Source organism: Hypanus sabinus, chromosome 20 (genome assembly GCF_030144855.1).
Source record: "Hypanus sabinus isolate sHypSab1 chromosome 20, sHypSab1.hap1, whole genome shotgun sequence".
NCBI classification, from domain to species: Eukaryota; Metazoa; Chordata; class Chondrichthyes; order Myliobatiformes; family Dasyatidae; genus Hypanus; species Hypanus sabinus.
The window spans coordinates 59,671,481-59,696,609 of NC_082725.1; the positions used below are offsets into that span (position 1 = coordinate 59,671,481).

At 40.9% G+C, this 25,129-nt stretch overlaps 1 protein-coding gene across 1 annotated transcript in view; it reads right to left on the bottom strand.

Moving 5' to 3' along the window:
- Positions 1-25,129, bottom strand: part of LOC132378698 (androgen-dependent TFPI-regulating protein-like) — a 77,604-nt gene that overhangs the window by 36,255 nt on the left and 16,220 nt on the right. Inside the window, exon 2 of the mRNA XM_059945801.1 lies at positions 8,012-8,128. Coding sequence (XP_059801784.1) covers positions 8,012-8,128 — 117 coding nt within the window. The remainder of the gene's footprint in view (positions 1-8,011; positions 8,129-25,129) is intronic.

Consider the following 25,129-nt stretch of genomic DNA (forward strand, 5'->3'; position numbering starts at 1 on the left):
TGGGCAAGGGGATAACATGAGAGAGAGACAAGGGGATAGGAAATTGTGAAGCCGGAGAAGGCATTACTGGAAGTTTGATAAATTGATGTTCATATTATCAGGTTGAAGGTAACCCAAAAGGAATATAAGGCATTAGTCCTCCAACCTAAGCGTGGCCTTATACCAACAGTGGAAGAGGCCATGGATGGACATATCGGATTGGGAATTGGAAGTGGAATTAAAATGGGTGGCCACTGGGAAATCCCGCTTGCTCAGGCGGATGGAGCGTAATGCTTGGCAAAGCAGTCTTCCAATCTATGTTGTGTCTCACTGATATACAAAAGGCCACAATGGGGGTACCAAACACAGTATATGACCCCAAAAGTCTCACAGGTGAGGTATTGCCTTACCTGGAAGGACTGTTTGGAGCCCTAAATGGTAGTGAAAGAGGAGGTGTAGCACTTATTCCACTTGCAAGGATAAGTGCCAGAAGGGAGATCAATGGGGAGAAACGAATGGATAAGGAAGTCGTGTAGCAGAAAGTGAGGGGAAGGGGAATGATGTGTTTGGTGATTGGAGGTGATGGAAGTTTCAGAAAATTATGTGCTGAATGTGGAGGCTGGTGGGGTGGTAGGTAAGGACAAGAGGAACCTCATCCCTGGCAAGGCAGAAGGATGGGGTAAGAGCAGACATGCATGAAATGGAAGAGAAATGGAATTTTCTCTGTATTCTTTCAAGCTTGAGTGGATACTCCAGCAGAACACCATAAGAGTGGTGTGGAGTGGGATGAGGACCATCACTGGGTTCTGGCAAACCAGCAACAGAGGAGCTGAAGGCAGTGTGGACAGGGCCAACGAACTTAACCTGTTCTTCAACAAACTTGACACTGTGCCACCTGCCTATCCCCCACATGATTCATCTGTTGTCGGCCCCCAACCAACACAAACTCCACTGTCCCCTCCTACACCTCCTCATAGCCCCCCACCCTGCTCTCGTGACTACACCCCTCCCACACCTGGAACCACCAAGGTGGGCTTCACAGCTGAACAGGTGAGAAGACAGCTGAAACGTCTCCACCCAAGCAAGGCTGCAGGCCTGGATGTTGTCAGCCCCAGGGTGCTCAAAGCCTGTGCCACTCAGCTTTGTGGAGTACTTCACCATGTCTTCAACCTGAGCCTGAGTCGCCAGAGGGTTCCTGTGCTGTGGAAGACGTCCTGCCTCGTTCCTGCACTGAAGACGCCACGCCCCAGTGGCTTCAATGACTACAGACCAGTGGCATTGACCTCCCACATCATGAAGACTTGTTCTAGAGCAGCTCCGGCCTATGGTTAGGCCACACTTAGACCCCCTCCAGTTCGCATATCAGCCCTGACTAGGAGTTGAGAATGCCATCGTCTACCTGCTGAACCATGTCTACGCCCACCTGGACAAGCCCGCGAGCACTGTGAGGGTCATGTTATTATATTATATTGCTATTTCACCAAATATTTCTCATTCCACTGAGACGTAATACTGAGCATCATAGGAAGTCATTCCTACGTGTGGCCATCAAACTTTACAACTCCTCCCTAGGAGTGTCAGACACCCTGAGCCAATAGGCTGGTCCTGGACTTATTTCCACTGGGCACGACCAACTTATTATTAATTAATTATTTATGGTTTTATATTGCTATATTTCTTCACTATTCTTGGTTGGTGTGGCTGTAACGAAACCCAATTTCCCTCGGGATCAATAAAGTATGTCTGTCTGTCTGTCTGTCTTATTGATATCTTTCTCGTAGGTAGCTGACCAGAACTGCACATAATATTCCAAACCTGGCCTCATCAATGTCTTATATAACATCATCATAACATCCAAACTCCTGCACTCAATAATTTGTATCCCATAGCCTTGAAAAAGTATTCAGCTCCCACAACTATTTTACTGTCTCATTTTCTAATTTTAAAATATATTGAAGTAGGATTTGTTCTACAAAACATTGTGCATCAAGTCAAAACTAAAGAAAAATTCCAAAACTTGTCAAAAATTTGCTAAAAATTGAAGAACAAAATTGTGAGTTTAAGAAGGATTTGTTCCCTTTGTAGTTATGTACAATGCTAACTTTCCTCAAGTGTAATACTGTATTTTGCCTGACCAGCTCATCTAATTTGTAAATGTAGAAAATTGGAGGATCACACACAAAATGCTGGTGGAATGCAGCAGGCCAGGCAGCATCTATAGGGAGAAGCGCTGTCGATGTTTCGGGCCGAGACCCTTCATCAGGACTAACTGAAAGGAAAGATAGTAAGAGATTTGAAAGTAGGAGGGGGAGGGGAAAATGCAAAATGATAGGAGAAAACTGGAGGGTGTGGGGTGAAGCTGAGAGCCAGACAGGTGATTGGCAAAAGGGATACAGAGCTCGAGAAGGGAAAGGATCATGGGACGGGAAGCCTAGGGAGAAAGAAAGGGGGAGGGAAGCACCAGAGGGAGATAGAGAACAGGCAGAGTGATGGGCAGAGAGAGAAAAAAAACTAAATAAATCAGGGACGGGGTAAGAAGGGGAGGGGCATTAACGGAAGTTAGGGAAGTCAATGTTCATGCCATCAGGTTGGAGGCTACTCAGCTGGTTGTTGTTCCTCCAACCTGAGTGTGGCTTCATCTTGACAGTAGAGGAGGCCATGGATAGACATATCAGAATGGAAATGGGACATAGAATTAAAATGTGTGGCCACTGGGAGATCCTGCTTTCTCTGGCAGACTGAGCGTAGGTGTTCAGCGAAACAGTCTCCCAATCTGCATCGGGTCTCACCAATATATAAAAGGCCACACCGGGAGCACCGGATGCAGTATACCAGCCGACTCACAGGTGAAGTGTCACCTCACCTGGGAGGATTGTCTGGGGTCCTGAATGGTGGTGAGGGAGGAAGCGTAAAGGCAGGTGTAGTACTTGTTCCACTTAGAAGGATAAGTGCCAGGAGGTAGATCGGTGGGAAGGGATGGGGGGGATGAATGGACAAGGGAGTCACATAGGGAGCAATCCCTGTGGAAAGCAGAAAGAGGAGGGGAGGGAAAAATGTGCTTGGTAGTGGGATCCTGTTGGAGGTGGCAGAAGTTACAGAGAATTATAAGTTGGATCCAGAGGGCGTTGGGGTGATAGGTGAGGACAAGGGGAATCCTATCCTGAATGGGGTGGTGGGCGGATGGTGTGAGGGCAGATGTGCGGGAAATGGGAGAGATGCATTTGAGAGCAGAGTTGATGGTGGAAGAAAGGAAGCCCCTTTGTTTAAAAAAGGAAGACATCTCCTTCGTCCTGGAATGAAAAGCCTCATCCTGAGAGCAGATACGGCAGAGATGGAGGAATTGTGAGAAGGGGATAGGATTTTTTGCAAGAGACAGAATGGGAAGAGGAATAGTCCAGGTAGCTGTGAGAGTCTGTAGGCTTATAGTAGATATCAGTAGATAAGCCGTCTCCAGAGATGGAGACAGAAAGATCAAGAAAGAGGAGGGAGATGTCGGAAATGGACCAGGGGTGAGAGGAAGATGGAGCCTCTGAGGGCCGAGGAGCTGACGATTGGATCTGAGGGAGAGGGGATTGCAGAGTGGTGGTGGGGGAGGGGAGACGGGAGACACAATCACAGCATGTGAAGACCCGGCCTGGAGTTCAAGGCTGGAGTAGCAGTCGGTGGTTGCGCAATCGCTTTGAAGCTGTCCATGGTCGTTGGAACCCTCGTTGACGGTGCTGGAGTCTGGGTTATGAACATGCCCTGGGTTGCTGGGGCAGCAGAGTTCGACGTCCGGGGCCAATACATGGTCACTGGAACCCGCATTGATGGTGCTGGAGTCTGGGTTATGAACATGCCCTGGGTAGCTGGGGCAGCCAAGATTGACGGCTGGGCCCGGGGCCGCGATACAAAGTCCATGCTCTGGAGTCTGCAGATGGAAGATCTTGCGATCCTTGCAGGATGTGATAAAGTCAAAGAAACAGTGATTGCACGCATGGATCTGACGGAGGATGAAATAACAGACAGGTCCATTGCAAATGGAGAAAATGGTGTCCCGGAGGCGTGGAAGGGATTGTGATAGGGACACCAGGTACCTTCTCATGGCGGAGAGTGTCACCCTCAGAGCTCGACGGGAGAAACAACAGGAGGCAGAGTCAATTAAATGTGAGTACCAGGGATCCTCAGAAGGTCCAAATTGAGAAGCTCGAAAACGAATCCTGAAGCCAACTGGAGTCAGTTGGCGGTGGAGACACGTTCCAGGGAAGGATATATAGCTGTAATAGTGGGTCTGGATCAAAATATGATCAAAATGTTGAAGGGCCGAAGAAATTATAGATGGAGAGCAGCGAGAGAGGGTTTCACTGAACTCCTGTCGAAGAGAAGATTTAAACTTCTTCAGTGTAGGCATCACTGGCAAAGGCTTCGTAGTAGTGAATTTGAAAGGTAAACACGAGGAAATCTGCAGATGCTGGAAATTCAAGCAACACACACAAAATGCTGGTGGAACGCAGCAGGCCAGGCAGCATCTATAGGGAGAAGCGTTGTTGACGGTTTAGGCCAAGATCCTTCATCAGGACTAACTGAAAGGAAAGATAGTAAGAGATTTGAAAGTAGGAGGGGGAGGGGAAAATGCAAAATGATAGGAGAAGACCGGAGGGGGTGGGGTGAAGATGAGAGCCAGACAGGTGATTGGCAAAAGGGATATAGAGCTAGAGAAGGGAAAGGATCATGGGACGGGAGGCCCAGGGAGAAAGAAAGGGGGAGGGAAGCACCAGAGGGATGGAGAACAGACAGAGTGATGGGCAGAGAGAGAGAAAAAAAAACACACAACTAAATATGTCAGGGATGAGGTAAGAAGGGGAGGAGGGGCATTAACGGAAGTTAGAGAAGTCAATGTTCATGCCATCAGGTTGGAGGCTACTCAGCCGGTATATAAGGTGTTGTTCCTCCATCCTGAGTGTGGCTTCATCTTGACAGTAGATAAGGCCATGGATAGACATATCAGAATGGGAATGGGACGTGGAATTAAAATGTGTGACCACTGAGAGATCCTGCTTTCTCTGGTGGACAGAGTGTAGGTGTTCAGCGAAATGGTCTCCCAGTCTGCGTTGGGTCTTACCAATATATAAAAGGCCACACCGGGAGCACTGGACGCCCAATATATAAAAGGCCATTCTCATTCTGATATGTCTATATCCCCACAGTCTCTAAGGTCTTGCAGAAATGAGTATTTATGTTGGAGTGGCTTGGAAAAAGCCTTGGCTATATAAAAAAAACTGTATATCCTTGCCCATTAAGACTTTGCAAAGCTTCACTTAGAAGATATTGATGAAGGTTTTGTGGTCAGATGAGACTAAAGTAGAACTTTTTGGCCTCAACATTAAGCAGTACATGTGGTATAAATCTAACATTGTGCATCAGCCAGGTAATACCATCCCTTCTGTCCAGTAAGGTAGAGGTAGTATCATGCTGTGAGGATGCTTTTCAGCAGCAGGTACAGGAAATCTGATCAGGATTGATGGGAAGATGAATACAGAGAGATCCTGGATAAAAACCTGTTAGCCTCTGCCAGAAAGCATAAACTGGGGAGGAAGTTTATCTTTCAGTAGGACAATAGCCCAAAGCATACTGCCAGAGCAACCATGGAGTAGCTTCAAATAAAGAAAATTGACGTCCCTAAGTAGCCTAGTCAGAGTGCTGATCAAACAACTCCTGCAAGACCTCCTGCAAGATTGCTGTCCACCACTCCTCCCCAACTAACCAGGCACAGCTTGAGCAATTTTGCGAAGTGGAATGGGCAAATCTTGCTCCATCACATTGTGCAAAGCTAATAGGGACTTATCCAAAAAGACTACTGGCTGTAACAACTGTGAGAGGTGGAACAACATTAGCTATCTTCCAGTCTTCCAGCACTTCACCCACAGCTATGGACATTTTAAATACTTCTGCCAGGGCCCCTGAAATTTCTGAACTAGTCTCCCACAAAGTGTGAGGGGACAACATGTCAGACCCTGGGGACTTAATCCATCCTAATTTGCCTTGGAAAGCAAGCATCTCCTCTTCTGTAATTTGAATATGGTCTTTATCTATCTATATTTGGTTCAATTCTAAGGACTCTGTGTCCATCTCCCAAATAAATAGAGATGCAAAAAATCCATTTAAGGTCTCCTCCATTTCTTTCACCTTCTTTCAATGTTAATGAAATAACTCAACTACTGTTCACAGGGCTTGGCGTCTGCAGCAACAAGTTCACTCTCTTACTAAGTCAAACAGAGTAACTAAAATCAGCCAACCTTCCAACCAACCTGCAAAAGAAGCACTTAAAATAACAACACTACACAATGATAAAACTGCAAAACCAGAGATAGTGCAATGAGGGCACTATTCCATGTATATCCTCATAAACAGAACATTTATAATAGAAAAGAAAAATTGATGGTGATAGTGAAAGAAAAACAACTTTGGTTTTGTATATGACACCACTTATCTGAAATATCAAGGAAACAGACTAATTGACAAAGTGAATTGGAACATTAACCCATTTTCTGGTGTGCACTTTCCAAATTAAAATTGAGCTTTCAGGTTAGAACATTGAGCCTCTAGGTCTACAGATAGAAGAATCACATGGTCTAGTTTCCTGTCGTTGGTTATTTCCCCAGTGTGCAATGACATAGAGATGTAAGAGCTGAAAGATATCTCTCTTTCCTGGCCCTAGAAGTCCTGCAGGATATATCAGTGAAAATCTCATGCATAGACAGGTAACGTATACAGTAACATGGCTACATGTGTAGACTTTTATTTTGGCATAACAAGATGATCTAAAAATAAAAGGAAGAATTTAAAATTAATTCTAAAATAATAATTAAGTTGTCAGCTCAATTTATTTGAACTCCCAAAATAATATTCAGATTCAGATTCAGATTCAGTTTATTGTCATTCAGAAACCACAAATGCAATGCAGTTAAAAAATGAGACAACATTCCTCCAGAATGATATCACAAAAGCATAAGATAAAACAGACTACACTAGAAAATCCACATAACGTTTGGCAATCCCCAATCCAGAGTCCGGAGAGGCTGCTGCGTATTAATATCGCACTACCATCTTAGCGCGTTCCCCGGAAAGGAGCTCCAAATCCACCAAACAAACAAGACCAAAAACTAAAGCTACAAGACCTGCACAAAACCACATAGTTACAACAGTGCAAACAATAGCATAATTGATAAAAACAGACTATGGGCACAGTAAAAATAGTCCAAAGATGTTAAAGGACTATAAGTTCAAAAGAAATCACCACACAGTTTTCACAAGTCCCCAAGGGTCCCGACAGACTCGCCATCCCATGCCGGCGGCAGAAGGGAATATCCCCATTACGGACTTCCACAGTGCTGCCTGACTCAGCCTCGCAGATGCAGCACACAATGAAAGCTCCATCGAACCCAGCCTCGCAGACGCAGCACACACCAAAAGCAACCTGACCGCAGTGGACTCCGAGTCCGTCGAACCTCCAAGCCGACGACCATCCCCTCCAGCACAGCTTCTCCGAGCACCATCCTCTGCCGAGCGTATTAAGACGGCCCCACCAACGGCCATCGGCAACGCGACCCCAAGGATTGGGGGCCTGTTCTTCCCAGCAGAGTTCTGAACCTCACAGCAGCAGTAGCAACAAAGAAGGTCTTCCTGAAGATTTCCCGATGTTCCTCTGTGCTCCCACATCCGTTTTCAATTGATTATGATTGCTCATGGCACCCCACTTCACAAATAACAGATAATCAGCTCTGGAGTGGCCGCTGCAAGCTGAGTCGCGCCACCATCTTGGAATAATAAACAATACGACTTTGATTCCACATCAGAAATTAACTAGACTAGATTTGGAAACTTACATGTAGAATTAATGAATGGAAGCAAATACATGTAGAGTTAGAAAATGTGGAGACAGGACAATTAATTCAGATACACTCTTTCCAAATATGTAGAAATAAAAACTCTTGCTCCAAATGTTTTGTAGATCATGGCAATTTCTAGAACAATGAAATTAGTTTATACTTACAGTACTAACAGGGAAAACCAGGACTGAGAAGAAAAAGTCTCTTAGTGACAGGATCCAGGCTGCTCGTTTCTGTATGTCTGCAAGGATGCAGAACCCATTGAAAATCATCTGCAGAAACTAAAATAATTAGAGGAATATTGTAATTTCCATGTATAAGCAGCACCGTTGCAACTGTTTTAAAGATGGTTGTAAGACCAATTTAGTCAAAGCTCTTAGGTGTCATTTAAGGTGCTAAAACGTAATTCAGGTGGAATGAGGGCAAGGGAAAAGTGAAGAGAGGCAAAGATGGTATTTCAGAGGAGGAATTGCGTACTAAGAGGAGGACAAGTGAAGGGAAGCAGCAGAAGTAAGGTGGCATTAGGGAATAAGAAGGGAGGAAAGATTGATATTGAGAAATGGTTATAGCAGGGAGAAGAAGAGGATAAGAATGATAAATGATATTAAAAAAGAAAGGAAATGATACGCTGCCTGTACTAAAAGAGAAGAAAGTTATGAAGTGAACATTACTTGATCAAGACAGTGTACTTAAAAGATCAGTACTACTCCAATATGAGAAGGTCTGCAGTTGCTGGAAATCCAAAGCAATACATACAAAATGCTGGAGGATCTCAGCAAGTCAGGCAGCAGCGTTTATGGAAAAGAGTAAACAGTCGACATTTTGAGCTGAGACCCTTCTTCAGGACTGGAAATGAAGGCAGAAGATGCCTGCCTAAAAGGTGGGGGGAGGAGAAGAGGCTAGCTGTAAGGTGATAGGTGAAGCCAGGTGGGTGCGAAGGTCAAGGGCTGGAGAAAAAGGAATCTGATAGGAGAGGACAGTGGACTATAGGAGAAAGAGAAAGAGAATGGGACCATAGGGGCAGTAATATGCATGTGAGAAGTAGTGAGATGTCAGAGTACGAAATAGAGGATGGGGGGAGTGGAAATTTTTCACCAGAAGGAGAAATCGATATTCATGCCATCAGAATGGTGGATACCCAGGTGGAATATAAGGTGTTGCTCCTCCACCCTGAGGATGGCCTTATCTTGGCATAAGAGGAGGCCCTGGATCGACAAGTTGGAACGGGTATGGGAATCGGAACTAAAATGATTACTGCTAGGAAGTACTTCTGAAGTTATAAATCAGCTATTCCTCATGGAAAGAACACTAATAATCTGAAGGGCTGAGGTAAATATTGCAGAAGTATTGGACAGAGAGAATGCCAATGTGTTTCTCCATCTATAGGACATTTCAAGGAAAGGAAAAGGAATGAACCAAGAAGCAGAAAGATGGTCAGCCAAATGTCAGCAGTTATGAAACAGTTATCATGGAGAAAATAAAATAAATTTGCCAATAATATGAATTTGTTAAACACTAATCAAGTCGAACCAACTTAATTAATTGCTTTGGTAAAAGAAGAATATGCTTATTAGCTTTCGTAAGAAAATTTAAACTATGGTGTGTGGTAGGCTTATTAAGAGGATTGAATACTTTAAAGAAAAAGTATTAGTGTGAATAAAAAATTCACAGTGAAAAAAAAGATCTATGTTCATAGAATATACAACATAGAACAGCACAGGAACAAGCCCTTTAGCCCACAATGTTGTGCCAAATCAATTCAATTAGTAATCAAATGGCCAACTAATCTCTTCTTTCTATGCAACTTACATATCCCTCCATTTCCCTTATAGTCACGTGCCTATCAAAACTTCTCTTAAAAGTCCCTTATGTATCTGCCTTCACTACAACCCCATACAACATATTTCAGGCACCCACCACTCTTTCTATAAAAAAACTTTCCCTCACATCTCCTTTGAGTTAACCCCTCTCACCTTAAATGTATGTCTTCTGATAAAATAGACATTTCAAACCTGTGGAAAAGATACTATCTGTCTACTTTATCTATGCCTCTCATAATCTAATAAACTTCTGTCAGATCTTGCCCCCACCTTTGCCACAGTAGAGAAGGCAACCAAAGTTTGTCCAGCCTCTTGTTTATAGCACATGCCCTTTAATACAGGCAGCATCCTGGTATACCTTTTCTGCACCCTCTCCAAAGCCTCCACATCTGTCCTATAAAGGGTAACCAGAACTGTGTGCAATATTCCAGATGCAGTCTAACTAGAGTTTTTTAAAGCCGCAAATAACTTCCTGATTTTTGAACTCAATACTTCAGCTAATAAAGGTAAGCATGTCATATACCTTCTTTACAACCCTATCAATCTCACTTTCAGAGAGCCACAAACTTGGACTCCAAGCTCCTTCTGCTCATCAGTAACCTGTTAAGGATCTTACCCTTAACAGTGTACTGTCTCTTTGCACTTAATCTACCATGGTGAAACACTTCACAGACTGACTGGGTTAAACTCTGTCTGGCATTACTCCACCCATATCTGCAACTGTTCTATACTCCATTGTATTCTTTTCCAGTCTTCTACAATATCCACAACACCAACAATATTTGTATCATCTGCAAATTTACGAAACCCATCCATCTACATTTTCATCTATATCATTTATAAACATCACAAACAGCAGAGATCCCAATACAGATCCCTGCAGAACACCACTGATAACAGACCTTCAGCTAGAGCAAGATCCCCTCCTCCCCCTCAACACCCCCCCCCATCTTCTTCTATAGGCAAACTGGTTCTGAATCCAAATGAACAATTCACAATGGATTTTAATCTTACATTTCCGGATGAGCCTTTCATGAAACACAATGTCAACCAATTACTAAAATCCATGTAGACAACATCCATAACATTCACCAATCACCCTCATCATCTCTTCAAAAAATCAGAATCAAGTTTAATATCACTGGCATATGTTGTGAATTTTTTTAAACTTGTGGAGACAGTACAATGCAATAGAAAATAACTGAATTGCAGTATGAATATATATATCTGTATCTATGTAGAGAGCCCAGAACTGTATACAGCACTCCAGATGTGGCCTCACCAGTACCCTATACAGTTGCAGCATAATCGCCCTGCAATGAAGGCCAACATTCCATTTGCCTTCTTGATAGCCTGCTGCACCTGTATACCAACCTTCTGCGATTCATGCACAAGCACTCCCAAGTCCTTCTGCACAACAGTATGCTGCAATCTTTGGTGTGTTTTCCCTCATCTTACCCTTTCTGCAGTGCACAATCAGTTCTTTGGTCTTACTAAAATTGAGTACAGGGTTGTTCTTGTGATACTGCTCAGCTAGCTGATATAGTTTGTTCCTGTATGACCTCTCGTCACCAATTGAGATTCTGCCAACAATGGTTATATCGCAGCAAGTTCATAGATGGCATTTGAGCTGTGCTTAGTCACACAGTCATGGGTGCAGAGAGATAAGAGCAGTGGGCTAAGCACACATCCTTGAGGTGTGCCAGTGTTGATTTCCAGCGAGGTGGCAATGTTATTTCCAATCTGCACAAGTTAGTAAGATACAACTTATCCTACACAAAGGGATGCTGGCTTTCCCTAATTAAGCCATTATTTATCAAATACTCATAAACCCTATCCCTAAGAATTTTCTCCAGTAACTTCCCTACCACAGAAGTGAGACCACCATATCTATCTTTTCCAGGACCATCGTTGGTTCCCATATGGAATAATGAAACATTAGCTAATCACCAGTCTTCCAGGACTGGCTTGAGAGAACACAAGGCCTCATTAGTCTCTTGCCTCTCTCAAAAACCTCTGTTATATCATATCAAGCCCTGGGGATTTATCCACCTTAATGCACTTTAAGAGACCCAACATTAACTACTTCCTTCCTTTGAAATGCCTCTTCACATAGCTTTAGACCACCTGGACAACACTAACACCAACACCAGTGCCTAAGAGGAATAATGTGAGCTGCCTTAATGACTATCAGCCAGTAGCACTCACATCTACAGTGATGAAATGCATTGAGAGGTTGGTCATAGCTAGACTGAACTCCTGTCTCAGCAAGGACCTGGACTCATTGCAATTTGTCTATTGCCACAATAGGTCAATGGCAGATGCAATCTCAATGGCTCTTCACATGGCTTTAGGCTACCTGGACAACACGAACACCTATGTCAGGATACTGTTCACCGACTATAGTTCAGCATTTAATATCATCATTCCCACAATCTTGATTGAGAAGTTTCAGAACCTGGGCCTCTGTACCTCCCTCTGCAATTGGATCCTCAACTTCCTAACCGGAAGGTCATAAGCTGTGAGGATTGGTGATAACATCTCCTCCTTGCTGACGATCAACACTGGTGCATCTCAGGGGTGTGCGCTAGTCCACTGCTCTACTCTCTATATACACATGACTGTGTGGCTAGGCATAGCTCAAATATCATCTATAAATTTGCTGATGGTACAGCTATTGTTGATAGAATCTCAGGTGGTGAAACGAGGGTGTACAGGAGTGGGATGTGCCAACTAGTGGAGTGGTGCCACAGCAACAACCTGGCACTCACGTCAGTAAGACGAAAGAGCTGATTGTGGACTTCAGGAAGGGTAAGAGAAAGGAACACATACCAATCCTTATAGAGGGATCAGAAATGGAGAGAGTGAGAAGTTTCAGGTACCTGGGTGTCAAGATCTCTAAGGATCTAACCTGCACCCAACATATTGATGTGGTTAGAAAGAAGGCAAGACAGCAACTATACTTCATTAGGAGTTTGAAAAGATTTGGAATGTCAACAAAAACACTCAAAAACTTCTATAGATGTGCTGTGAAGAGCCTTCTGACAGGTTGCATCACTGTCTGGTATGAGGGGTAGGTGGCAGCTACTGCACAGGACCAAAAGAAGCTGCAGAGGGTTGTATAGTTAGTTGGCTCCATCTAGTCTACAAAGAACCCAGGAGTAGTGTCTCAGAAGGAAAGCGTCCATTATTAAGGACATCCAGCACCCAGGGCATGCCTTTTTCTCATTGTTGCCATCAGGTGGGAGCCTGAAGGCACACATTCAATGATTCAGGAACAGCTTCTTCCCCTCTGCCATCCAATTCCTAAATGGACAATGAACCCTTGAACACTACCTCATTTTAAAAATATATTATTTTATATAATATAAATATATTTAAAATACATTACCTCAATTTTTAAAATATATTATTTCTGTTTTTGCATGATTTTTAATCTATTCAATATACATATACTGTAATTTATTTACTTTTTTATTTCTTCTGTATTATGTATTGCATTGAACTGCTGCTGCTAAGTTGACAAATTTCATGACACAATCCGGTGATAATAAACCTGATTCTAATTCTGACTTCTGCATATTAATACATGCAGCACTGATCTCCCTATCATCTACATCTTTCTGCTTGTTAAATACTGATGTAAAGTACTTATTAAGGACCTCGTCTATTTCAGCTGACATTCATAAATGGATGTCTTCAGACTGGGAGATTTCCCAATTTCATGCATCTTTTAGTTTTCAAAAATGATCTAGATTCTGTAGTAGGAGATACATGCTGTAAACATTTACAATGTTGTCAGATTAGTGGATAGTGATGAAGGAAGATATGAACTTCAGAAAGACAAGGTAATGATATGAGCCAAACTTGGACAAAGGCATAAAAAGCAGAGAAGATTGAAGGGAAGTGATCTGCATAACATGGGAACAAGAGGATGAGAGACATAGGCCCTCTTCCCACTTCCCCCCAACACCCCTTCCACCTTGCAAATAAAATTATCCAAGAGCAACGCGTAGGTATAAGGTTATGTACATTTCTTGTAACATAAATATAGGGATAGGTATACATACCTTCCAAAGCTGTTAAGTTTAAAATCCTAGACACAAATCTTTTTTGTAGTACACAGGGTTGTGAATGTGACTTCAGTCCTCAAGTCTTAGGTAAACTACTGAAAAATTAGCTTGTGCTTTGTCACTACACATGGAGGATACATTTTTCTTCAATTATGGTCCAGAAATCCCTTTAGATTTCTCGAAAGGCAACAATATTTCTGTTTGTGCTTTCATTCGGAACTGTCAGGAAAGCTGGATTTATAATGTGATTTTACAGCTTTTCAAACTACAGAATATAGATGACAAGTATTCATGGTGTTCAATTCAAGTTTTGGCATTGTTGTTAAATTGAATCTTCCTCATCTATTTGATTGTCAATGCAATATTGAGACAATTATATTACATGGAAATTCATTTCAGCAAATGGAAATTTTTGAGAGTTTCAAAGATGAGTATAAATCTGTTTATATTAATCCTTTCTCAAAGCCAACTCTGAAATATGGCAGTAAGCATTTCAATGGAAAAATAGAATGTTTTCAAAATTTTCCTAATTTTCAGTTCCGATGCAACAAAATTTTTGGTTTTCTATCACCTCTGTATGACTGGCAGCAACAATTACCATATAACAGACTTTCAATAACAAATGCAATCCTCAAAAAGGAAAGCTGAAGCTTTGTATACAACATATAGTTCCGGTCACTGCTTTGTCAGAAAATACGTTTTGATGTTTGAGTAAACATAGTGAAAGGCAGCAGTCTATTCTCAGTTACTGAGCAACTTTCATCAAGTCTACCATCATTACCCACTGCTCACAGAAAATGCTCAAACCTTGTTAAATCAGTGAAGATCACTCCTTGTCTCACTCCTCTTTCTCAGTTGTGTGCAAGGTTATCTTTGTTGTTATCACAAAACAAAAAGAGTCAATTTCTACACTCTGTGGAGCAAATTCGATGGGCTGCATGACCTAATATTGCTCCTATGCCTTATGGTCTATAAAGTTGCAGAATTATGGAGATACACTTTAGAAACAGGCCCATTGGCTCACTGACTCCACACCAACCATCAACCGCTCATATATTATTCTTACATTAATCTAAATTTTGTTTTCTACATTTCTTTAAGACTTCTTTCCACCCTCCATCCCAGACCTATGGCTCACCTGACAGATTAGGAGCAATTTGTAGCAGGCAAATGACTTATTAAAAAATCAAAATAGAATCTGAATGCAGGATTGAACCATGTCTATAGCACTGCGAGCCAGTGGCTCTACTCATTGCACCACTATGCTGCCAACAGGTCTCAGTTTCATCCATCCATACCTCACTGTGCTTCCCTCAATTCTATGTTGTGATACTGGTTGACATATACCGAACATTGTATAGATGGAAATTCTCACAGCTTTACATGGGAAAGGTTGAAGCCCACAGCAAACTCAGACCTTCTATATCAATTCCATTCCATTTGAAGCTAAACAAAATTGTTCAAGAGTTTCAGGTCACATATCAGTCTCTGAACATTCAGCCATTTCCAACCTAACTCAATTGCTGCTGAAACCCTCAACAATATTCTGCATACCACTATTTTTGATTTCTATCTTTTGTTCTCATTCATTCATGTCCTTCATTTGCAACTACTCCAGGCAGATCATATATTAATAACAAGCTTTTAAACATTAGAAATGAGCAGAAGTTGGTCTTCTGGTCATGGATGCAACTCCACCTATCTGCCTCTTCTCCAAAACCCTTAATTCCCCTCCTATGCAAAATCTATCTAATTGTGTTGTACATATATTTGATGAGGTTGCCTCCACTACTTCACTGGACAGAAAATTCTTTGAGAAAAGCAATTTCTCCTCAAATCTATCCTAAATATATTCCCACGAACCTTGAGGCTATGTCTCTAGTTCTAGTCTCACTCAGCAGTGAAAACAACTTTCCTGTTTCTACCTCATCTACCCTTTCCATAATTTTATGTTTCTATAAGATCCTTTCTCATTCTTCTGCATTCCAGTGAGTATAGCCTCAAGTGACTCATTCTCTCCTCATAGGCTAACCTTCTCATCTCTGGAATCAACCTGGTAAGCCTCCTCTGCACCACCTCCAAAGCCAGTATATCTCTCCTTAGGTAAGACTAGAACTACACTCAGTATTCCTGTTTGGTGTCACCAGTACCCTGTACAAGTGCAGTTTAACCTCCCTTCTCCTTCATTTACACCTACTCCAGGTGTAAATGAAGGAGCAGGGAGGACATTCAATCCCTCTAGCAATGAAGACCAATATTCCAGTTGTCTTCTTGATAACCTGTTACACTAGCAAACCAACATTTTGCAATTCATACACATGCACACCCAAGGCCCTTTGCACAACAGCATACTGCGAACAATATAATAATCTGATCTTCTATTTTTCCTTCCAAAATGGATTACCTTGAATTTCCTCATGTTTACCTTGAATTTATCAACATTGTTCTCCATCTGCCAGGCCCTTGTCCACTTACTTAAGAATCAACTGGCATTAAGAATCAACATATGTTTAGACCTCTACCTCACTGTCAATAGCTCACTTGACTAAACTATGCCAGAGTCAAGGAGTACAAGTTGATTTTGAACAAGAGGGCAATTTGACATCTGATGGTTTGGAATGAATATCTGATTTTGTCCTTTACTCAAAATCAACATTGAGTCTAATTTGATCAGTTGGCGGGAGCAATAAGTTATAGGCCTTACTATTACTAGGGAACCAATATTTTTGATAAAGAAAGGTTGTGAGATTTAAAAAAGGAAGTCTGGGCTCAGTTAGGAATCATAACTGGAAGGATATTTATCTTGAAGCAACATAAAAGTGACCAGTATTTATGACAATTGATGTTAGATGTAAATATATTGGTAAGTGAAGTGAAACAATTGATATGTTTTAAACCACTAAATGGGAAAGAAATTTTTGTTCAAGAAGTCATACAAAAGTGAACAGAATGTGACAAGAGTTCATATTGAATTGGAAAATGACACCATTAACTTACAAGCTACTGAAGAGCTTTGAATTTAAGTTAATAAGAATACAGTCAATTACGTAAGTGTGAGGACAGACTCAGCAACCAGTTTGGGAAATCAGATTACAGGTTTCACTGGTAAATCACAAATGTCTAAACATATTTTACAATTCTCCACAAATATTGTTCTCAGCAAATTCCATCAGAGATAAAATCTTCAGTGAAATTAACATAGGTGTTGCTAACTTAAGGGATTTCCATACGGCACTAAGTTACAAAGGATGTGTTATAATATGGCTTGATTGTGCTAATGGCTAGCTAGGAGTTTCATTAAAAAAAAACAACTGGCTGCATAGGGCACATAAGGAGGTTCACATTTCTGTGCAGAAGTATGGAATGTACCATAGGTCAGATATCGCATTGTTCCAGCTCACTCCACTTCTAGCTTCACCGAGTCCAGCAAATTTCTGTAACTTTCCAAGCCAAGAGTTCAGCTACACTGCCTCTCAATTTTATGCCAGCTATACTCTGTGCCTAGAATATGAGTACAGATATTGGAATGTTTTCGAGAGAGAGCAATAAAGCACAGAAACCAGTTTTGTCTTTAAGTTTAGCTAAGATCTTTTGTTTATTTTTCTTGAATTAATTCTATATTTATGTTTCCAATTAATTAATAAATAACATTCTAATACATGCTTTGTTTTTTCTTTATTCCATTTTTTATTTCACTGTATATTTATGTTTTTAATTAATTAACAATAGTTTAGCTAAATTCTTGGACATTTTAACCACTGTATATTATGGTTTAAACAATTAATAATAGGTTAATCATATTACAAATAAAATTATTGTTCAAAATATATATAGTAAAACGTTAAATATTTTCGAAAGAGTCCATAAAAAATGATAGAAGGCATTTAGCATGAGCTGTCACCCTCTGACATTTTCCCCTGGCGTCTCTGGTTTCCTCTCACATTCCAAAGAAATGGCAGTAAGTTAATAGGCTACTGTAAATTACCCATTTGTGTAGATAGTTGGTAAAAGAATTAAGCGGAATAATGATGAGCTCAGAAGTATAAGTAAAATCTCAGAGCCAAAGGACAATAAGGAAAAGTAACAGAACTGATGGTCTTGCTTTGCTGGGAACTGACACAGACCTGATATATCTGAAAACATGCATTGCAGTAGCTAAATAAATACTACACAAGGTGCAAAACTTGGTTAGTGTTTGTACTTTATTTGTTTGCAAATGGACATTGCACTGCCTTCATTGTGTTTCCATGATGATCTGTCTGTACGAAAGATCAGAACTGAAAGAACATGAAACATAAAGACCAAATGTCTTTATTTCTAAAGGACTGTAACCGGTCCAACAAACCTCAGTTCAAAAGTTGTTATTCCAGACATCCTCAGATTTGTGGAAAAGAGTGAACAGTTGATGTTTCATCAGTACTGATAAAGGGTCTCTGCCTGAAATGCCAACTATTTACTCTTTTCCATAGATGCTGCCAAGTCTGCTGAGTTCTTTCATCGTTTTGTGTGTGCTCTTCCAGTATCTGCAGACTTTCTTGTGTTTGTGATTCTCAGATTTTTGTCACATATCATTGGGGAGTATCAGCTGAGCATCGTTGCCCATCTTCCAAGGATGGAATTTACCTCCCTTCAGTACTCCAGAGTTTGAAGTGTAAAATCTACTTTGAGCAAGGCCCCATTTTGTTGATTAATGGCTGGGATTTAGGATTGCTTGTAAATAAAAATCATCCATTAAACCAATAATTAAAATGTAACTAGTTTCCGATGAATATATCAAAACAGTGCAGAACTACAGTCACAACTTAACTGAAGTGGTAACATTTGCACACAGCAGGTCATAATGAGTACACAAAGTTGAAATGCTTATTGATAAACTAATTGTTTTGCTAGCAGCAGGACTACAAAGGGTGATAGCTCCACAATCAGAATGAGATAAAGCGTCTATGATTGCATCCCTGTAATGTAATGGAAAAGCAAGGAAGTCACCAAAGAAATTAATTTATCAATAATGCAGACAAGTGAATGTAAAGTAGAAATTTAAACCCATGTGAACATTTAAAAGCAAAATACGCTTTCAATTACAAACTCAGAAGAACGCTTCTAAGGATCCTGTTAATAAATTCCCTTTGGGATGACCTGTGTTATCAGATCACCTGCTGTGTAGAGAATAAGTTTCATCATGAATATCCATTCTTTTATAACAAGGCTATTCATTTTAAAGTGAAGTTGCATTGCCTACTTTCATTCATCACATTATTCTGCTATGGAAAGCTAAGAACATATTCTTAAGCTGTCAAGAAGAGCAGTAATGCAATACCTTGGTTCTCTGATACTTCCCAATCAGTGTAGTAGTGGAGGGGGTGTGGACGGGGGAGAATAGAACATAGAACATTACAGCACAGAAACAGGCCTTTTGGCCCTTCTTGGTTGTGCTGAACCATTTTTCAGTCTAGTCCCACTGACCTACACCTGGCTGATATCCCTCCATACACCTCTCATCCATGTACCTGTCCAAGTTTTGCTTAAATGTTAAAAGTGAGCCTGAATTTACCGTTTCATCTGGCACCTCGTTCCACACTCCCAACACTCTCTGTGTGAAGAAGCCCCCACTAATGTTCCCTTTAAACTTTTCACCCTTCACCCTTAACCCATGTCCTCTGGTTTTTTTTCTCCCCTAGCCTCAGTGGAAAATGCCTGCTTGCATTCACTCTATCTATTCCCATTATAATTTTATATACCTCTATCAGGTCTCCCCTCATTCTTCTATGCTGCAGGGAATAAAGTCCTAACCTATTCAACCTTTCTTGGTAACTCAGTTTTTCCAAGTCCCGGCAACATCTTTGTAAACCCTCTCTGCACTCTTTCAACATTATTAATATCCTTCCTGTAATTATGTGACCAAAACTGCACACAATACTCCAAATTCAGCCTTACCAATGCCTTATACAACCTCACCAAAACATTCCAACTCTTATAACAATAAAACCATATAACAATTACAGCATAGGAACAGGCCATCTTGACCCTTCTAGTCCATGCTAAATGCTTACTCTCACCTAGTCCCACCTACCGGCACTCAGCCCATAACCCTCCATTCCTTTCCTGTCCATATATCTAACCATTTTTTAAAATGACAAAATCGAACCTGCCTCTACCACTTCTACTGGAAGCTCATTCCGCACAGCTACCACTCTCTGAGTAAAGAAGTTCCCCCTCATGTTACCCCTAAACTTTTGCCACTTAACTCTCAACTCAAGTCCTCTTGTTTGAATCTCCCCTACTCTCAATGGAAAAAGCCTATCCACGTCAACTCTATCTACCCCCTCATAATTTTAAATACCTCTATCAAGTCCCCCCTCAACCTTCTACATTCCAAAGAATAAAGACCTAACTTGTTCAACCTTTCCCTGTAACTTTGGTGCTGAAACCCAGGTAACATTCTAGTAAATCTCCTCTGTACTCTCTCTACTTCGTTGACATCTTTCCTATAATTTGGTGACCACTGTACTCAATACTCCAAGTTTGACCTCACCAATGCCTTGTACAATTTTAACATTACATCCCAACTCCTATACTCAATGCTCTGATTTATAAAGGCCAACAGCTTTCTTCACCACCCTATCCACATGAGATTCCACCTTCAGGGAACTATGCACCATTATTCCTAAATCACTCTGTTCTACTGCATTCCTCAATGCCCTACCATTTACCATGTATGTACTATTTTGATTACTCCTACCAAAATGCAGCACCTCACACTTATCAGCATTAAACTCCATTTGCCATCGTTCAGCCCACTCTTCTAACTGGCCTAAATCTCTCTGCAAACTTTAAAAACCTACTTCATTATCCACAATGCCACCTACCTTAGTATCATCTGCATACTTACTAATCCATTACCAGCCCATCATCCAAATCATTAATGTATGACAAACAACATTGGACCCAGTACAGATCCCTGAGGCACACCACTAGTCACCAGCCTCCAACTTGACAAACAATTTTCCACCACTTCTCTCTGGCATCTCCCATCCAGCCATTGTTGAATCCATTTTACTACTTCAATTTTAATACCTAACCGTTGAACCTTCCTAACTAACCTTCCGTATGGAACTTGTCAAAAGCCCTACTGAAATCCATATAGACAACATCCACTGCTTTACCCTCGCCAACTTTCCTAGTAGCCTCTTCAAAAAATTCAATAAGATTTGTCAAACATGACCTTCCATGCATAAATCCATGTTGACTGTTCCTCATCAGACCCTGTCTATCCAGATAATTATATATACTATCTGTAAGAATACTTTCCATTAATTTACCCACCACTGACGTCAAACTTACAGGCCTATAATTCCTAGGTTTACTCTTAGAACACTTTTTAAACAATGGAACCACATGAGCAATACACCAATCCTCCAGCACCATCCCCGTTTTTAATGACATTTGAAATATTTCTGTCAGAGCCTCTGCTATTTCTACACTAACTTCCCTCAAGGTCCTAGGGAATATCCTGTCAGGATCAGGAGACTTATTCACTTTTATATTCTTTATAAGCTCCAGTACTTCCTCTTCTTTAATCATCATAGTTTCCATAACTTCCCTACTTGTTTTCCTTACCTTACACAATTCAATATCCTTCTCCTTAGTGAATACCGAAGAAATTGTTCAAAATCTCCCCCATCTTATTTGGCTCCACACATAGCTGTCCACTCTGATTCTCTAAGGGATCAATTTTATCCCTCATTATCCTTTATCTATTAATATAACTGTAGAAACCCTTTGGATTTATTTTCACCTTACTTGCCAAAGCAATCTCTTATCTTCCTTTCGCTTTTCTAATTTCTTTTTTAAGATTCTTCTTACATTCTTTATATTCCTCGAGCACCTCATTTACTCCATGCTGCCTATACTTATTGTAGGTATCTCTCTTTTTCCTAAGCAAGTTTCCAATATCCCTTGAAAACCATGGCTCTTTCAAACTTTTAACCTTTCCTTTCAACCTAACAGGAACATAAAGATTCTGCACCTTCAAAATTTCACCATTAAATGACTGCCATTTCTCTATTTCATCCTTCCATTAAAACAAATTGTCCCAATCCACTCCTTCTAAATCCTTTTGCAGCTCCTCAAAGTTAGCCTTTCTCCAATCAAAACTCTCAACCCTGGGTCTACTTCAATTTGGGTCCAGTCCTGTCCTTCTCCATAATTATATTGAAACTAATGGCATTGTGATCACTAGACCCGAAGTGCTCCCCAACACATACCTCTGTTACCTGACCTATTTCATTCCCTAACAGGAGATCCAACACTGCCCCTTCTCTAGTTGGTACCTCTGTGTATTGCTGCAAAAAACTGTCCTGCACACATTTCACAATCTCCAAACTATCTAGCTCTTTTACAGTTACTATGGGGATGCAGGCATCTTCTGCTGGGTGGGATCTTAGTTTGTGGCATTATTATTGCATCTTGCAAAAAAATTTGAATGGCTGAGTTAAACACCCTGATTTAAATACATGTTGATATTGATTGGCATTTATTTTTAGTTATGTATATTGCCAGCAGGCAGCATTTCTGAACTGCGTACTGATTAGGTTACAAACAGTTCTCAGGAACAAATGTCCGAATATGAAAGTTCTACTTTTAAAAGAAAATAAATCTCTTCAATCAACTAAACTCAAACTAATCAAACTAAACTGTACTTGTTAAAGTTTACACAATTGGTTAAACAAATATGTCATTGTAAATTCAACTAGGCTTGAATCCATTTGATCTCATTTGATATCTCTGAGATGTTCATTCCAGGCAGTGGCAATTCCAACAGATTGGAATCTTTCCTGGGTAGGATAAATGTACATCTGACCTCACATCCTGTTCTGTAAACGTTACTTCAGCATAAAATTAAATATGCAACTTGGTTTATTATGTACCAAGGTACAGAGGCAAACCTTCTTTTCCATGTCATCCATGCAGATCATTTCATTATAACAGTGCATTGAGGCAGTACAAGGAAAAACAATAACAAAATGCAGATTAAAGTGTTACAGTGACAGAGAAAGGGCAGACAGATAATAAGATTCAAGGCTACTACAAAGTAGATTGTGAGGCTAAAAGTCTATCTTGACCATATTGACCTCCATATGAGGGGAACTTCAATAGCCTTACAACATAGGACAGTAGCTGTCCCCGAGCCAAGTGATATGTGGTTTCAGGCTTTTGTATCTTCTGCTCAAAGGAAGAAGGCAGAAGAAAGAATGTTTAGGGTGGGTGGTCTCTTTGATTATGTTGGTTGCTTTGCTGAGTCAGTAAGAAGTGTAGACTTTGTCTATGGAGGGAGGCTAGATTCCATGACGTGCTGACCTGTGTCCACAACCTTCTGTGATTTCTTGTAGTCACAAGCACAGAGGCCATATCAAGATGTGATATATCAATAAAAATTGATGAAGGTCAAATGGAACATGTCAAGTTTCTTTAGCCTCTTAAGGAAGTACAGGGCTTCATGGTGTTTATATAGCTGGACAAGAGCAAATATTCACTCCTAGAAACTTGAAGCTTCCAACCCTCTCAACCTCCACCCCATTGATGTAAACAGAACAACAAAACTTAATTGTGAGCACAATTGTCTTCTGGCTTTTAATATTGTACAATTATTTTTATGGTGTCGTCTGTAAGCAATAAACTATCTGCATAAAACTGAACATGGAAAATAATTACTCATAGTTGTTATAGGAAATAATTCAGTAAAGGTGTAGCTCATGTGGTTGATAGTTGAGTTGATTTGTTCTCCAGTCTTGCCAAGATTGGAGAACAATTCAACACAATGACAATAGTTATAATTACACATTTTATTTGTGTATGCCTCCATCGCAAATGATGAGGGATACTGACATCTTTGGGTGGGTGTGTTTATTATTTATGTGCCCGAAGGTGACTGATGAGCCCAATCCAGGCTAGGATGTACCTCCCACATGTGACCAAATGTATGATGGTTCTGTGGTTAAGCTCGTTCTTTAGCTGTTGTTGTTTCCTTTTTGCTTCAGCATTGCCAACCTTTTCAGCTTTGGCGGCACCTTTATTGAGAAGGCTATGCCAGGATTAGCGATTTGAGGCTACATGTTCCAAAGAAGTGTAATCGATCTAAGGGGCTTTGAGCGTAGTCTTCAGTGTCCTGGAATTGATTTCATGGGCAACCATGAGAGCACTTCCCTGTGGCAGTTCCCCGAAGAACAACTGCTTGTCAGGATGTCAGGATCTGACATCCTGACATCATGGCCTGCCCATCTGACTTGATGTTTTGTCAGCGATATCTGGATGGTGGGTATGTGTGCTGCAGACAGTACTTCTGTGTCAGGAATTTTGTCTTGCCAATTGAGTTTCATGATCATCGTAGGCATGACAAGTGGAAGTGGTTCAGTTTATGTGCATATCTGATGCACACAGTGTTTTTAGTGCATACTGGATGTTATGAACTCAGTCACAATGACCTCTTGCTGTTCCTTAAGACTTTCCAGTATCTTGTGTATTTACTTTCACTCCATCCTGTTTCTTGAGCCCCCCCCCCCAGTCTGACCCACTGCAGATACCAGAGACTTTCCTGGTGTTATTTTTCATATCACCGTCATCTCTTCTGACCTTTTCTTTCTAAGTTGTATCCAACAATTTAAACTCATTTTGGTTGACCAACTGCACTAAGACTATACTAGTACTGGATATGCCCAAATCTCCCATAACAGCCTTCAATAGATCTTCAGACATTCAGAATGGTTCCGACATTGCAATGCTCTTTAAAAGCATCCAACTCACTGAACTACCAACTCTGACAACAAAGGGTCACTCAGAGTCAGAATCAGATTTAGTATCACCGGCGTATGTTGTGAAATTTGTTGTATTTGCAGAAGCAGTACAATGCAATACATAATAATAATAAAACATGAATTACTGGAATATAAATATATTAAATAGTTAAATTAAATAAGTAGTGCAAAATTAAAATTTTAACAAGTAGTGAGGTAGTGATCATGGATTCAATGTCCATTCAGAAATTGGATGTCAGAGGGGAAGAAGCTGTTTCTGAATCAGTGAGTGTGCGCCTTCAGGTTTCTGTACCTCATTTCTAATGGTAGCAATGAGAACAAGGCATGTCCTTGGTGATGGGGGACACAATGATGCATGCCATCTTTTTGAGGCATTAATCCTTGAAGATATGCTGGATACTATGGAGGCTAGAGCCCATGATGGAGCTGACTGAGTTTACAAATCTCTGCAGCTTCTTTCAATCCTGTGTAGTGGCCACCCACACAGCCCATTCCATGCAGAAGGTGATGTCACCATTAGAATGTTCTCCATGGTACATCTGTAGAAATATGTGATCCCAAACCACAAACAAAAACTC